The 17,093-nt window shown below is 41.5% G+C and overlaps 1 protein-coding gene across 1 annotated transcript in view; it reads left to right on the top strand.

The window, feature by feature from the left end:
* The window catches only part of SUSD5 (sushi domain containing 5), a 102,553-nt gene that overhangs the window by 6,987 nt on the left and 78,473 nt on the right, over nt 1-17,093 (top strand). The window contains exon 2 of the mRNA XM_069086139.1: nt 9,802-9,979. Coding sequence (XP_068942240.1) covers nt 9,802-9,979 — 178 coding nt within the window. The remainder of the gene's footprint in view (nt 1-9,801; nt 9,980-17,093) is intronic.

The raw sequence follows: 17,093 nt of genomic DNA, 5'->3' as shown, positions 1-17,093 counted from the left end.
GTTCCATGACCTCAGGACTCTGATGCCATGATTTGCAACAGCCTTCCCTCACTTGATGATATGAACAGAAGGGGAAACAATGCTGTTAACCAAATGCTGGGGTTTGATTTTGCTGCTTTACGGTCTCTACCAAAGTTTCCTCCACCTGCCTGATGAGGCAGAGAGACAACCTTAAATACGCAACCAACCAATTAGTCAATCAGCACATATTTATTAAGCACTTACTATGTGCCGGTGCTGGGGTTAGACAGTCTAAAGTAAAGCAGTGCCTGCCCTCAGGAGGCTTGCAATTTAATTGGAGGTGTTGATCTCTACTTAGAAACAAAATAGATATAAGGGGATGTGGAGAGGAGAAACCTGTGTTGGTAGCGGGGGTATTTAGTTGAAGAAGGAGGTGTTTGAGCAGAGTCCTGAAGGAAACTAGGGAGTCTAAGTAGCAGAGGTAAAGGGGGAAGAGTAAAGGCATAAGTAAATTCAGACATGTAGAGGGAGGTTGAGTGTGCTGTGAGGAACAATAAAGCCAGTTTGACTGGGCCATAGTGTGCACGAAGGGAAATAATATATGAAAAGGTTAGACGGGGTCTAGTTGTGACGAGCTTTAAATGCCAAATAGAGGAGTCTATATGTGATTCTAGAAAGTAATAGGGAACCATTGGAATTTGTTGAGCAGGCGAGTGACATGGTCAGATCTGCACCTTGGGAAAATCACTTTGTCAGCTGTTTGAAGGATGAGTTGGAGTGAAGAGAAATCTGAGAAAAGGAGTCCAATAAGAGGACTATTGTAATAATCCAGGGGAAAGGTGATAAGGTTTTGAAGTAAGGTGGTATCATGCCTACAAACACAAATATGAAAGACACACAGGTAGAAATGACAAGATTTGGCAATGATTGAATATGAGGGATGAAGGAGAGTGGGGAACCAAGGAGAACTCTAAGGCTATGAACTTGCGGGCCTGGTAGGACAGTAGTAAAGAAGTTTGGTCAAGGTGTAGATTTGAGCAGAAAGATAGTGAGCTCTGCTTTGAACAAGAGGAGCTGGAGATGCCGATGGGACATCCAGGTCCAGATATCCGAGGGGCTGTTTGTGGTGGAGCACAAACTTTGGCAGGCCATACATCAGACTAAAAAGACTTTGCGAATGGGCCTTGGGCAAGTCACTTACCTTTTGTTTGCCTCAGTTTCCTCAACTGTCCATGGGGGATAATAAATAACAGTACCCCCCTTCATTGTTCATTAAGAGACTATTAGGTAATCTAATGCAAAATCCTTTGGTTTTGTCATCCGGAAGCCCTGAGGTCAAAACCTGCCTCCATCATTTAATAGCTGTGTGACTTGGGGCAAGTCATTTCACCTCACTATAAAACAAGGAGGTTGGACTTAATGGCTTCTAAGGTGACTTCTAATTCTAAAACCATTATGATATAATCTTTTGGCTTTCTATAATCTTATTTTTCCTATAGTCCTATAATTTTAAGATTTCAATTCAACTCAATTTAAGTTTAAATTCAATTCAATTCAACATTTATTAAGGGCCTACTATGTGCAATGCGCTCTTGTCCTAGAGTTGTCCTGATACTCTTCTTTATAATGATAATAATAAATAATAACTCACATATTTATAGGACTTCAAGGTTGGCAAAATATTTATACAGAACATTATTTGATTTGATCCCGACACCAACCCTGTGGAGGAAATGTCATCAAACCCAAATTGAGGAAACAAGCTCAGAGACATTAACTGTCCAGGGCCTCACAGCTAGCAGGAATTTAAGTATTAGTAATATTTAAGTACTAATAAGTACTTAAGCATATGGTATTTAAGTCTTCATTCCATTAAACAGTGAGCTCTTCAAAGGCAAGAATCATCTTTGGCCTTTCTTTCAATCCCCGGAACTTGCTTAGTTCAGTGTTTGGCATATAGTAGGCATTTAATAAATGCTTATTGACTGACCTACAATCTGATTCCAGGTCCAGTGCTCCTTGGAGTCATAAAGACATGACTTCAGGTCCTCCTTTTGACACATAGTAGCTGTGTGACTATTAACAAGTCATCCAATGTCCCAGGCAAGGCTCCAAGATGCTTAGTTGCAGATCTGTATCTGTGGTGAGAGTCTCCATACCAGGAATTAACCACATTGATGTAATCACAGAGGATATATACATTCATAATATTTAAAAGAAAGGTTCCCTGTCTCAGGCTTGATGGTTCCTAATCTTTTTAACTTAATGTTTAAAACTCAGGCCTAGGGAACCTTCTCAACATACTTTTGGCCAGGTACATAGCTCGCTCATGATCTCGGAGGACAATGGAGTCTTCTTTTGCAAAATAGCCTCCATCTTCCACCATCTTGGGCTTCAATCATATGGGTGGCCTTCTGAAGTCCAAGGCTCACCATCAGCCAATCAAAAAGGCCCCTGATTGCATGGTGGCTTTGGGGTGTTTCAACCCCACATTCCTACTTAATCACTAAGTATCTACCCTCTCCCCTCCAACTAAGGGAAACACAAGGAAATACAAGAAGGGTCTGTGCTCCCATCACCCCCAAATTAAAATATACCGCCGCTCTGAAAATACCCAAAGGCAAGCCCCTCTACCACAAGGCTCTGAGTCAGCCCTTGAAGTTTGGGTGGGATTTTGATTTGTAAAGAGGATAAGGATGAACATTCCCTGTGGAAAGAACAGCACTGAGTGAAGAGGCAAAGTGGGCAATGAGCATGTTGTGTATGGGTTTAGATGGCAAGGAAGTTAGCCTGGTTAGAATAGAGAATTTGCTCTGGTCAGTAGGAGGAGACAAGAGGGTCAGGTCGTTGTTGGCTTCTGACATAAAGTTAGCCACAAAACCTTCCACCAGCCAAAGTTAGATAGATATTCCACAAAGGATCATAAGATCATGGCCTTAGTGCTAGAAAGGACCTTAAAGGCCATGAAGACCAACCCCTTCATTTTACAGATAAGGAAACTGAGGCTGAAAAAGGTTAAGTGACTGGCCCAGGGTTACACAGCTATTGAGTGTCTGAGGCTGTATTTGAACTCAAGTCTCCACAGCTCCAATCCACTACGTACATGTATCCACCTAGTACAAGACTACATTGTGGTATGAAATGTTTAAATTGCATTTCTCCCACTCACCCACACTCATGACCAGATAAAGTTGTGACAATGCTTCATTCTAAATATTTTGACTAAATGTTCCCTAAGGCACAGTGTTAGGTCCTAGAAGAAAATCAGGAAAACAAGTGATGACATGGGGGTGAGAAGGGGTGAGGGTGGGGTAGACATTGAGTCTAAACCCTGTGAGATTTTCATTTTTTTTAACCCTGCATTTGGGAAGCAGGTTAGAATGCTAATGAGTTAGAATCCAAGGCTGGGTGATGTCCCCACACCAAGGAACTCACACACAGATTTCTGAGAGATAGAGTCCAGAGAATTTCCTCAAGCAAGTCTGCCTCCTGACCTCAACGAAGTCCATTTGTAAGCACACATACACACGTGTACACACATATGCAACTGATAAAATCGACACTCCTAACAATGGAAAACCAAGGCTTTGATTTGGGGTAGATTTGTACCACGTAAAAATTTCAAGTTAGTACTAGTAAAGGATTCTCAGCACTAACAAGAGCCATGTCTTAAATAAAGTGATGTCTTCCTGGTTTCTGTCCAAAACTCTTAACAATGGCATTGAGATCTCCATTCATAGGGTTTGGCCCCTTGGGGATCAGGTGCCAACAGGTTGGCAAATGGCTTTGGAAAGATACTGCTGGGTGACACATAGCATCTAACTTCCTCCTTCCTGAGGCAAGAGGCTTGGGTTCTATGAATCCTGACACCCCTATGAACTCCATGTTTTTGAACATCTGCCCAAGTAAAATATCTTCCTCATTTTTTTTATATACAAGTTATGGATGTTTTTTGTTCCTGCAGGACCAAATCCTTAATTTTCCAAGATTGTGATAATAGCATTCATCTTGCTTGAGAAAGGAAGGTATGTGGGCAGAAGGCTGGGGAAGCAACACTAATTTCTCATTTCTGGAGGGCCTTTTCATCCTGGAATCTAAAGACACTTAATAAATATGAAGTCCTTATCTCTCATTTAGTTCTCTTGAAAGAGAGAACAATTTGTTTCTCTACTGAAAGGGAAAAGTAAGACATGAATAATTTCACAGCTTCTCTAAGTTTGTGGCAAAATCGTGGGCCTGAAATGGAGGGTCCAGGCTTTAGCCATTGAATCTTCCATTTTGTATACCAAAATTACCCCCAGGCTGAGACCAATTTCCTTCTTTTCTTGTAAATTGTAAATATCCCTTGGGCTCTATAATGAAGCAGATCTGGGTAGTCAAGTCCGAGGACTGAACCGTACCAGCCTCATGATACACACATGTGCCGTGACTCCACTATCAAATCTGCCTCCTTATCCTGGAGTCTGAATCTCATTTCTGCCACTTGTTACCTCTGTGACCTTGGACAAGACCCTCGGCCTTTTTGGGACTCTGTTACCTCATCTATAAAATGAGAGGGTTGGGCTACATGACTTTTAAGGCCCCTTCCAACTTTATATTTTTGTATAAGAAGGGGATCCCGTGGTGATAGGACCCTGGAGGGGCTTAGGCCCTGCTGCCTGGGGGACAGAGAAGCAAGGTACAGTGAGGGGAAGAATCATGTCCTTCTCTCCCTAGGTAGGAAGTCTGCCTTCCCCCATTTTTGTCCCTTGGAACAAAGCCCCAATCACTCCATGATATTTATAGTTTGATGTACACGTTGACTTTTGTGGGGTTCCAAGTTTCCCGAATCCTATTCACAGTTTTTGAAGTCTTTATTCTTTTAAACATGCAATAAAGGTAAAAATCAATCATTTCTATTTATCCACTGATTCATTAATGCTCTAAATACCTAAGGCAAAAGTTCTTAACCTGAAGTCCCTTGATAGACTTCAGGAAGTCAGTGAGTTTTGTTTAAAAAATACTTTTATACCTATCTCAATATAATTGATTTCCTTTGTATTTCATTTTATTCATTTAAAAACATTATTCTGAGAAGGACTTCATCAGAATGTCGGAAGGGTCCATGATACAAAAAAGGTTAACCCTTGTCCGAAGAAAAGGATTTGATACAAAGGAAAATAGATGTGAAACCAGAGACACAGCACACACATCCACATGGAGGGAGCAGAGGAAGCCTGGGATGGTTTCACAAAGGCATTTTCCTAAGTGGATCTCCCAGCTTCAGGCCTTGCCTCATCTCACTTTGGACCCTGTGGAAGCAATGTGTTCATGGCTGAGGATTTTAGCTAGGCCTTGGCCCACATAGCCCTTTGCATCCTTTTGATGAATTTGAGGCAGTATTACTTTTTTTCCTGTTGGATTACCACTTTGCTTTATGAATCCCTGAAGAAGACTGATGGGGATGAAAGTCTGGATCCCAGTGCCTCGGAAGTCTATAAAGCAAGCCAAGCAGAGGAAATCCAACAGGAGTCGAGATGTCTTGCCTTCCTATGGTAAGAGGAGTACTGGGCTCCAGAGGACTTTGGGGCAGGAGGGAACACATCAAGTAGGTACACCCCAAAGCATCCCAGCCAGGGTGTGTCAAGCTCACCCAATCAGCCCTTGGCCAAGTCCAACCCATATCCTTGACTTGAAACTTCTTGAATTTGTGTGTTTCAGAAGCTTTTGTTTCCTTGTTACACATAATTTTGATTTGGGAATGATGATAAGGATTCCAAGGCCCAGAATTCTTATTTTTTTTTCAAACAGTCTGATTTTTAAATTTGTTGCATAAACACACACACAAGATTTTCTTTGGGGAGGATGGGATGTAGACAAGTGATTTTATCAGAATAGAGAAATCCCAGTGTGGAAACACCATTCACCAATGCAAATTGGTAACACATACACATATTCCCATACATACATACCTGTGCATGTGCACAGCTGCTGTAGTTTTGTGTTGTTGTTTTCTATGATATCTGTTGTGGCACATTCTGGAACTCCTCTGCTTCACAAGGAGGGTTACATGCAAGCACACGAATACATGTGTATGTACATAACAGGCAGCAATGTAGCAGAAAGCCAGCCATGAATTCATTAAGAGCTTGGTTCACATCCTACCTGGGATGTACTAGCTATGTGACCCTGGAGGAGTCACTTAACCCGTCCATATCCCAGGTAATTCTCAGAAACTGTGAAGTATAGAGCAGTTGGAGGGAGATCACTCTCCTCATGACAACTTCCCTATAGCAATTAAAACCCAGGTCCTGTCCAAGAATCTGCGTGTGATGAATCTGTGTCCTGAGCTAAAAATTCTCTGATTCTCTAAACTACTTTTTCCCCGGGTAGATCATGGCAGCATTCACTACTCTCTTTGAAGGAGCTGCCCACTAGAACAGAGTGAAGGAAAGAGAGAAGGGGACAAGCAATTATTAGGTACCTATTCTCTCACCAGCCCTATACTGGGCATCTAACAAATACGATCTCATTTGATCCTGACAACAACCCTGTGCTGTAGGGGGCATTATTCCCATTTTACATTTGCGACAGACAGAGGTATAGTGACTTGCTTAGGGTCACACTATCTGCAAGTGTCTGAATCTGGATTTGAACTCAAGTCTTCAGGATAGATCTAGGCCTAGTGATCTCTCCAATATGCAACCTAGATAAAAGCACTTGGGGGAGGGAGATACAAAAAGGGGAACATCTACCAAGGAGGATGGTTTGATTAAAATACCGATTTAGGAGTTTTGCCTCACTCTGGAGTACATTAGGCTGACATGGTCAGGAGGTTTGGAGACAAACCTTTGAGTCTGACAAAGGTTCAGGTCAAGAGTTGACCAAAAGTGAGCTGGCTTCTGGGAATAGGAAGGAGAGAGGCTGCTGGCCCAGGTTTCTCAGCATCTTATCAGACTCCAGGCAGGGAATGAGAAATTCCAGTTGCCCTTCTGGGAAGATTTCAGCAGAGACACCTTTGCCACAGGATTTCTGAAAGCTGTGTCCAACATGTTGCTTTCCTAGGTACACATTTCGTGATATTCTTGCCATGTATGTGTGTATATATATACACATACATGTGTGTGTATATACACACATACATACATGTATGTGTGTATGTATGCTCAAATTAAGCCAATTTCAGAAATGGCACTAATGTGTTATATGAACAAAGTATTTATGGTCCAAATTTCTTCTTGAAGTGAAAAATTGGAATCGTGGCATGAGGATAGTAGCAAACGTCTCCAAACAGAAACTAAACCAACCCAACCCTGAAATAAAACAGAAAGACCAAGGAAAGAAGAGAGAGAGGGGAAGGTGGTATTTTTTAAGTTTGAATAGGGCAAAAACAGTATTATAGGTCATCTTTATTTACCCACAAACCACTCAATCCAAACCCCAGCTTAACCGACACAAGCTCCATTTAGGGACTGACTTCATCATTTGGCCAGAAGCTGGACCATAGAAAAGATGAATTCTAATTTTAGGGCTATTTCAGTTGTCTTTAAAGTCTTAGGGGAGAAAAAAATTGGTAGTATCAGGAGAGAGAGAGAGAGAGAGAGAGAGAGAGAGAGAGAGAGAGAGAGAGAGAGAGAGAGAGAGAGAGAGAGAGAAAGGAAAATATGTCTATATATGACTACAGAGAAATATTTGTATTTATATATTCAGTAAGGGCTCTCTGGAGAGTTTGACTGACTGAGTTCTAAGTTGACTTAGAACATTTTTCAAAGTTTTCTTTGAAATGATTTAGAACATTTTTTCAAAGCTGTCTTTCTGAATTCAAGTTTTAGATCCTGCCTAACATAACCAGGGGAGGAATTGTCATTTCTTTTGGCCAATTCCCAAAGCCTTTTTAGTTAACTCCATCCGAGATTAGAGGACATTTTATCTTCCTTGTTACAGGTGGGGTGCAGGGGAGGGGGTGGGGACTGACTAGCAGATATGGAACACAGCCATGTGTTTAAAAGCCCCAGAAGGAAACAGGTTGCCCTGAATCACTGGGTAAATTTTGCCAATTTACACAACCCAAAATCAACATTTATATAGTTTTTTAAATTAAAAATATTTTTTGTGTTTACCAAAATATACAATAACCAAATTTAGACTAAGAAAGTATGATCTAGCAAAAGTCCTCAGGGGACTGGTTTTACCTAGTAAAAGAGCTTTAGAGGTGGTGCAGCATAATGCGGAAAGGAGTCTAAATCTAAAGTTGGAAGGAGTTGGGTTTATATCCCACTGCTAATATTTACTAGCTGTGTGATCCTGGGCTAGCATGTAACCTCTCTGTGTCTCCATTTCCTCATCTGCATAATTGGGATAATAATTACACCCATCTCCTAGGGTTGTAGAAAAGCTCAAATGAGATGATGATGGTGGTGGTGAGGATGATGATGGCTAACATTTATATAGCACTTACTATGTGCCAGGTACTGTTCTAAGCACTTTACAATTATATCATTTGATTCTCACAACAACCTTGGGAGGTAAGTAAAACAGTTTGAATCTTTAGATTAGGAATCAGCAAACTATTCTCCACCTTCCCCTTGCCCTCTGATCCTTCTCTCTCTCTCTCTCTCTCCCCCTCCCCCTTCTCTCTCTCTCTCTCTCTTCCCTCCACCCCCATCATTCATTTCTAAGATGGATTTGAAATGTCCACCAGCTGGAGTTAAGAAGACCTGAGTTCAAATCCAGCCTCAGACACTTACTAGCTGGACAAGTCACTTCACCTCTGTTTGCTTCAGTTTCCTCATCTGTACTGGATGATTATTTTTTTCTCCTTTAATAGTATTTTTTTCCAATTACATGTAAAGATAGTTTTCAACATTCATTTCTGTAAAATTTTGAGTTCCACATTTTTTCCCCTCTCTCTCTTCCCTCCTCTTTCCCCAAGACAGCAGTCAACCTGATGTAGGTTATACATATACAATCATATTAAACATTTTCACATTAGTCATGTTGCGAAAGAAAAAATCAGAACAAAATGGGGAAACCATGAGAAAGAAAACAACAACAAAAAAAGAACAAATAGTCTGCTTTGATCTGAATTCAGACTCCATAGTTCTTTCTCTGGATGTGGACAGCATTTTCCATCATGAGTCTTTTGAAATTGTCTTGGATCATTTATTGCTGAGAAAAGCTAAGTCTATCATAGTTAATCATCATACAATTGCTGTTGATGTATATAGTATTCTCCTGGTTCTGCTTACTTCACTCAGCATCAGTTCATGTAAGTCTCTCCAGGTGTTTCTGAAATCTTCCTGCTCATCATTTCTTATAGCACAATAGTATTCCATTACATTCATATACCACAACTTGTTCAGCCATTCCCCAATGGATGGGCATCCCTTCAATTTCCAATCTTGGCCACCACAAAAAGCGCTGCTATAAATATTTTTCTACATGTAAGTAGATAAAGGGCTAAATCTAGGATAGGATACTGTGATGTGATGAAATGATGCATGACATGGGAATGATCTGGTTAAAGGGCTTTGGGGTCCTTTAGAATTAGGAGTCTGAACTTGAGATCCAGGAACTTTTAAAAAAATTATGTATACATATAATTCATTTCCTTTGTAATCCTATGTATCTTATTTTATGAATTTAAAAATATTTTTCTTCAAAGGGGTCCCTAGGCTTTGCCAGTCTGCCAAAGGCCCAGGGCACCAAAAAAAAAAAGGTTAAAAAGTGCTGTTCTAGAATGGGCAGACCTTGGGGCATAGGATGGCCTGCCAGGTGCCTGGCCCTTGAGGAATAGACCCAGACAGGTGTTCCTCTTCCTCAAACTGACGGATTTGCTTGTGTCTGTGTGTTCTCCCGCAGGTAAACTCTTTGTGCTGGAATCCTGGAATGGCTCTCAGGGCCTGGATCTGTCTGTGGCTCGGGCGTCCTGTGTGGCCTCTGGCGCTCACCTCGCTACAGCAGCAGAGCTACGGCGAGCAGTACTGGAATGTTCCTTTGCCACATGCACCACAGGCTGGTTGGCAGATGGCACCATCGGGTAAGGAAACCAGAAGAATGGCTCCTATTTCCATAGGTCTGATAGTATTACAAAATGCTGGAGTTTTTGAAGATGTACCCAGGAATAGCTGGGCAAGCCCTCTTGCTTTGAAGCATTTTAAAATGCCCCTCACATACAAACAAAAACAAAAAACCTCAATGAAATAAAGTTACAAAGGCTAAGTGGTAAGTTATATTGCCAATTACATTGAAAACAGTAGTACAGTGCAGAACACTGCAGTGGTTTGCCATTTCCTTCTTCAGCTCATTTTACAGATGAGGAAACTAAGGTAAACAGGGTTAAGTGACTTGCCCAGGGTCAGTGTTTGAGGTCAGATTTGAACTCAGGAAGATGAGTCTTCCTGACTCCAGACATGGCACGCTGGGGATCCAAGGAACCTCAAAGTGTAGAACCCTACATATTTGGGGAGACTATTCACATTGTAGATAGGGTTGGGGCTTCAGGCTTCTGCACAATGGCCCTGATAGCTCAATAGTGCTCAGGGGAAGTGCCTCCCCTTCTTCAACATGAGATTTGAAAGCATGCACTTCCCTTATTGCCTCTGTGATAGTGTGACCTTGAGAAGGCCATTTAATCTCTGTGGGTCTGTATTTCCCTATCTGCAAGATAAATGATTTAGAGTAGAAGCAGACCTATAGGTAAAAATTTTGTCATTCAAAGTTTGCAGCCAAAATGTGCCTTTAAATCAACTTCGTAACTAACATGTGGAAATACTACAAGACAAAGTCAGACGGCAGAAAGAGACCCCTTTGAGACACCAAGAGGCTGCTGGGAGGTTTATATGGGTGAGCATTGGGAAGAGGGTGGTTACAGGGAGACGCTCACCTGGTATGTGGCCATTGGGATGGAAATAAGGGTTATGGAAAGGGCACCATCTGGTAGTTTCAAGATGAATTATTCTTGCTAACCAAGTGGTAAAGCCCAGTTATTTCTAAGTTGCTGAAAGAGAGGTGCTGTCCAAAATGTAACAAATTTTAAAATTATGCAGTCTTTTACATTGTGGCTCCCTCTAAATGATAGCTTCCTGGATAAAGTACTTGTCATCCCCTCCTAGTTATGACTCTGATTAAGATGCTTCATCTTTGGGGTCACTCCCAGCTCTTACATTCTTTAAGTTTATTATCTTAAGTCATGACTATAGTCCAAGTTAGGGCCGCAATTGCCAACTCTTGATTATTCCAGAGCATAGTGCTATCTTGTGGTTCTCATCCTCACCCTGGCTGCCTGCACATTTATTGACTATTTTTATGTATCGTAAAAACATCAGAAAGTAAAGGCAGGGCAAGGGTATGAAAACTCCAACCAGTCTTCTTGCTGTGGTTTTTGTAGCTCTGGTAAAATATTTTGTAAGAAGCTAAAACTATTGGCTGAAATGTTTTTTTTTAATTATTAGTTATAGATTGCAATGGCTAATGACATCTTTGTTTATTCCACCCTCTCTTCCCCAATCAGGAAGAGCTGAACAATTATCAAACTGGTAGCAAATTATGCCAATTATAGAATTGGTAGGGAACCATTATTTTGAAGATAATACTAATACCATCTTTCAAGTTTTCTCTCCCAAAATCAAAAAAATATTGCTACAAGCAACAAATAAAACAACACACAAACTCCAAAGAGTAAATTGAGCACACCTAAGATTGCTTTTGTTTTGTGTATTTCCTTAAACTAATTTGCTGTGTGTGTGTGTGTGTGTGTGTGTGTGTGTGTGTGTGTTGGAGGTGGGGTAGGGGAATGGAGATATAGCTGGTGTCAATAGAAAAATAAATATAATCGGCATTCTTCCTTATTTTTTCTGGATAGACTTTTACCTGCTTGCGGTAAAGGAAATGACTCTTTGATTGGCTGTAACATATAAGGTATCTGGAATTAACAAAGTCTATAATGGGGCAGCCCTAAAGTCATATCCTTTTTGGCCTCAGAACTGTCCAGCCTGTTCAAGTTTCCTTCATTTGAACTTTCCATCCATCTTTTTCTAAAAAGGACCACCTCTAAGTGGTGAAAGGATAGCATCGGTCCATTCATATTCATGTTCATTCATTGCCAGGTCTTTCTGCTGAAACTATCTATAATGGAACCAATTAGGGTCTATTGTCCTGGGTGCAACCAGCCACTGAGCAGCCTCTCTAGCTCATTTCCCAGTGGTTATTAAGTGGCTGACAGGCTCATGAGAACTTAGGGGAGTCAGAGAGAGAGAAAGGCATCAGAAAAAAAGAATTACTTCCCCCCTCCTGTTTTCCCCTATACCCAGCTGTCTGCTCCTAGGAAACTGGGTGGGAGGTTTTTTTCCCCCCCTAATGAGATGATTTAGGAGGAAAAAGCTTTGAAACTTAAGCCATTACTAATCGGTATTGGGTGACTCAAAGTGGTTGGGAAGAAAGGTGCAGGTGTGAGGGAAGACCATGGGGCAGGTGCTTGGGAGGGTCCCAGTGAAATAGAGGTGGACTTTTCTTCTTCCTGAAACAGAATCAAAGAATGAGTCACAATGATACCAGAGGAATAAAAAGATATCACTTTATGTCCTGAGGCAGAGTCAATGGACTCAAGGTAGATGGAAACTTCTTTTTGGACATGATCAACTGACTATGCCTACTTGTTTCAGGGTTCTTCTTCTTGTTTTTAAGGAAGGAGAGAGAACAAATGCTTGTGGATTTAAAAAATAATTAACTTTAAAAATAGCAAGTAAATCAGGGAATCTGTAATAGATAAATGATGCATTTAAGTGCTTGTCATTAGTGCCAGGCACCTGGCTATATGTTTGAGATACAGATACAAGCAAGGGAGTTTGTGACCTTAAGGAATTTACATCCCAACAGGCAGACAAAAAACATTTAAAGGGAAGCTAGGAAGGGGTATGAGGCGTGGAGGAGCCTAGGAAGTGACTAGAAACTTGGTTCTGGGAAATATAAAGCAATTTTAGTTGTTGTTCAGGCATTTCAGTCATATCTGACTGTGATCCCATTCTGGGGTTTTCTCAGTAGAAATGCTGGAGTGGTTTGGCATTTCCTTCTCCAGTTCATTTTACTGATGAGGAAACTGAGGCGAACAGAGTTCAGTAACTTGCCCAAGGTCACACAGTTAGTGTCTGAGGTTGGATTTCAACTCTAGTGCTCCTGACTCCAGGGCAGACACCTAAACCATTGTGGCACCTAGCAGCCACTACACAAATAATTACAAGAAAAAAATCAGGGAACCACACTAACTAGGGGGATCAGGAAAGGCTTCCTTTGGGCGATGGCACCTGAGTTGGGCATTGGGAGCTAAGGAATCTAAGAGGAGAGGAAGTGAAGAGATGATCTAGTCCAATCCCCTAATTTTACAGAGTTAACAGGAGCCCAGGAAGAAGAGACAAGCCCAAGATAATGATGTCTCTGGTTCTCTGTTTCCTCATGGGTAAAATGAGGTAGGGATTAACCAAGTCCTAGGATTTGCTAGGTTGAAATAAATGGGACTCTCCCCAAACCAATTCCAAATGTGCCTTTGTGCCCCCAGGACCTAGTAGTCTTATACCTAGGGAGCCCTTGATAAATGTTTATGGAATTAAATTGAAACGGCAACTCTAAAGCACAGTTGTATCTGCCATACCTGTGACCTCCATGCATCAAACAGTGCGACCTCTGTTTGTGAACAAAATACATCCATTCATGCCAGTTTCCATATTGCAGACAAATATGAAAGGTTTTCATGTAACCATAGAACCATAATTTCATCTGTATTATCTGGGGATTCGGACTCTGTAAACAACTTTGAATTACTCCTGGGTATGGAACTCATAGGCTATACCTCTTGTCAAGGGGAAGGATATTTTATTTAGATTTGTTAGAAGGCTTTGAATTCAATCCTGGTCCTAGACCTTTAGACCCCTGTGAGCAAAGAGAACACAAGTTTAATTTTTAAATATGCAAACAAGAGTGAAATATTTTCATGTTGATTTTCAAAGGACATTTTCTTTTGCATAGGGGAACATACAAAGGGGATATTTATATTGACCTCTCAGCTTGCTGGATCTGACTTGAGCTATGAAGGATAAACACAGCTATACTCAAGAGATCTAGGGCTGATCTCTTTCTAAACTATCAAAGCCTAACTGTTTTGCATCTCTGCTCAAAATTTGTGGGATCCCTACTGACTACCCCCCAAAATCCAAACTGCTTAGCCTAGGTCTTCTCACTCCAAATTCATCTTTCTGCTAAGACACTCTAAAGAATACTCAGTAGGCAAGTTTAGATGTGGAGACAAACTTAGATGTACCTCTAAGAATGGAATTTTGGAGTATTTTTTGAAGTACTGACCAACTTAAAAAAAAAAACAACAAAACAACCCAGTGCAGTTTTATTGCTGTTGTTTCAGGGGATAGAAATGGCTTTACATTTCTGGTGTCTTTGTTTTGAAGCATGAAAGAGAAAACAGGATAAACTTGGTATTTGGGTGAAATTGTTCTTCTAGGAGGAAGTATTGGATAGAAATAAAAGCTTGGCCAACTCAGTGTTGCTTTCACAGAGCCAACACTGTTATGGACACCAATAAATTTGAAACTGTTCAAACTTTGTTCTCTTATTTATGTGTTATGTGTCCTGTTTCCCCAGTTAGGCTGTAAGCTTTATGAGAGCAGGAGCTGTATCTTAGAAAAACTTTAAATTTCATAGAATCAAAGGATTTTGGAGTTGGAAGATATTTCTGAGGCAATCTCATCCAAATTGAACTACAACAAAAATCCTCTCTAAAGTAAACCTGAGAAGGGCCATCCCAAGCCACTTTTGGACAGCTCCCGTCCAGTCCATAGCCCTTTCCTTGCCCTCCAACAACGGTCTTCTCCTGCTGTGGCTAAGTAGTGGCTGAAGATAGGAGGGAGATGTCAGACTTTCCTGCCAAGGAAGCAATCAGGAGAAGAAATGATGGACATTGGGTAGCAAAAGATGTAGGTGCTATGGGGTTTTCTCTGTGGGCAGAGGAGAAGGCACCCAGAATGTGACCTTTCCTAAACTCTAAGATTTGGGGCATGCCTAATTAAGGACTGCCTTTCTCTAAGGGAAGCTGGGGCACAGAGTCAAATGCTCCCTGTTTCAATTATGAATATTTAACACTGCACGCAGTGAGTCATGCTGAGTGTGGTTGGCTTCCCATTTTATCAGTTTTGTAGGATCAGGGTTCAATGAAACAGAGCAAATCCAGGAAGGAAGTTGTGGTTTCCCGGTAGGTAAGTGTTTAAGAGCTGTGATTCTGATTGGATCAATCCATGCTGACCACACCCATTAGATGTTAATGAGACTAGCAGCTGTCACCTGCAGAAATGGGTGGTGAAAGAGAGAAGCAGCCATTCTCTGAGAATCATAGAGAGCTTTGCAACCTTCCCCCAAGCATCCCTTGGGGTAGAGTAGAGCACCCAGCTCCTACAGAGAATGCCGTACTCTGTGCCTGGAATTGTGGCCAGGATCAGTCTCATGGCTACAGAGCCCTTTAAGAGTTAAATTGACACAAACCCTGATTTGGAGCTTCTACCCATTCCTCTGAGTTCTCTGCCCTCCAGGTCAAGCAGAACACACCAAACAGTCCTTTAAATACTTGCTGTCATGTATGTTGGTTCCTCTTCTGTCACTGCCCCCCACCCCCCAAAAAAACCCCACCCCCATCTAGTTAGCAGCAGTTCGGAGTGATGGATAATTTTGTTGGTAGTCATTCCTCTAAGAAGTGTTGTCATTGAAGGAATCCTTTGCTTCTGAGTAGCCAGTACTGACCCAGGACCAACCCTCAGACTCAGAAGGTATTACCAAAGCTGGAAATACTCATCTCTCAAGATTTCTGGCTGCTGGTCACAGACCTGTCAAATCAGTGAGCATTTATCAAGTGCTTACCACGTTTTAGGTACTGTACTAAGTGACCAGAATACAAAGAAAGGCAAACGGCAGTCCCTGCCCTCAAGGAGCTTACATTCTAATGAGGGGGAAACAACAATTTGCATCCAAGATACAGACTGGGAAAACGGGAGGAAATTTCTGAGGGACAGTGCTAACATAAAGGAAGATTCTTGTAGAAAGTGGAGTATGGGGGTGGTTAGGTGGGGCAGTGAATAGAGCACTGGCCCTGGAGTCAGGAGGACCTGAGTTCAAATCCGGCCTCAGACCCTTGACACACTTACTAGCCATGTGACTTTGGGCAAGTCACTTAACCCCAATTGCCCTCCAAAAAGCCCCCCCCAAAAAAAGTAGATTATGAGGTGAGACTGGAAGGAAGCCAAGGAAGCCTGGAGGGAGAATACATTCCAAGCATGAGAGCCAGCCAATGAAAAGGGCCAGAGGAGGAGATGGAGTGTGTAGATCTATGCTCAGAGAACCAAGAGCCTTCTGAGACATTAATGTTCTCACATCACCAGGACAATAGCAATGTTGAAAGACAGGCTGTTGGCAGAAAGACAAGAGCTATTTTTTTTTCTCAAATTATTTTCACAACAAATAGAATAACAGCTGTCATTTATACACTTCTGTGTACAAAGCACACTCCTTACAATAATCCCATAGGTTTCCTCCTTTCTCCAGCATTCTAGGTTCTAGGATTCTATCAATCAACCAATAAACATTTATTAACCACCTACTATGTGCCAGGCACTGAGCTAAATGCTTCTGTGTGGCTACCAAGCTCATTTTTTCTTCTTTCCTTGGTGAATATGGTGACAAGTTTGTCACCATCCTGTGAAAAATCACCATCCCTTCAGCTGAAAACAGGACTGCTTAACACTTACTATAACTACTTGGAGGGGAAAGTCATTTAGACAGTTTTTAACACTCAATTGTTTCCTGTTTCATATGAGTACATTTCCTAAAGGTACACCCTGAAGCTAGATTATAAACTTCTGGAGGGCAAGAACTTTTTTTACACTAGCATCTTACATAGGGCTGAGGATATGGCAGATGAGAGACAGAGAAAAAAAGGGGGTAGGGGGAGAAAGGGGGTGAGTGAGGGGAGAAAAAGAAGGAGGAGGAAGAACTAGTAGTAATGATAGTGGTAGTGGTAATAGTAGTAGTAGAAGTAGAAGTAGTAGTAGTAGTAGCAGTAGTAGTAGTAGTAGTAGTAGTAGTAGTAGTAGTAGTAGTAGTAG

Source organism: Petaurus breviceps, unplaced genomic scaffold (assembly GCF_028583685.1).
Source record: "Petaurus breviceps papuanus isolate PSGF00001 unplaced genomic scaffold, PetGlider_PUasm1.0 178, whole genome shotgun sequence".
Lineage (NCBI taxonomy): Eukaryota > Metazoa > Chordata > Mammalia > Diprotodontia > Petauridae > Petaurus > Petaurus breviceps.
Note: the sequence above shows the minus strand (reverse complement) of the source record. Positions and strands in the feature narration are given on the sequence as shown.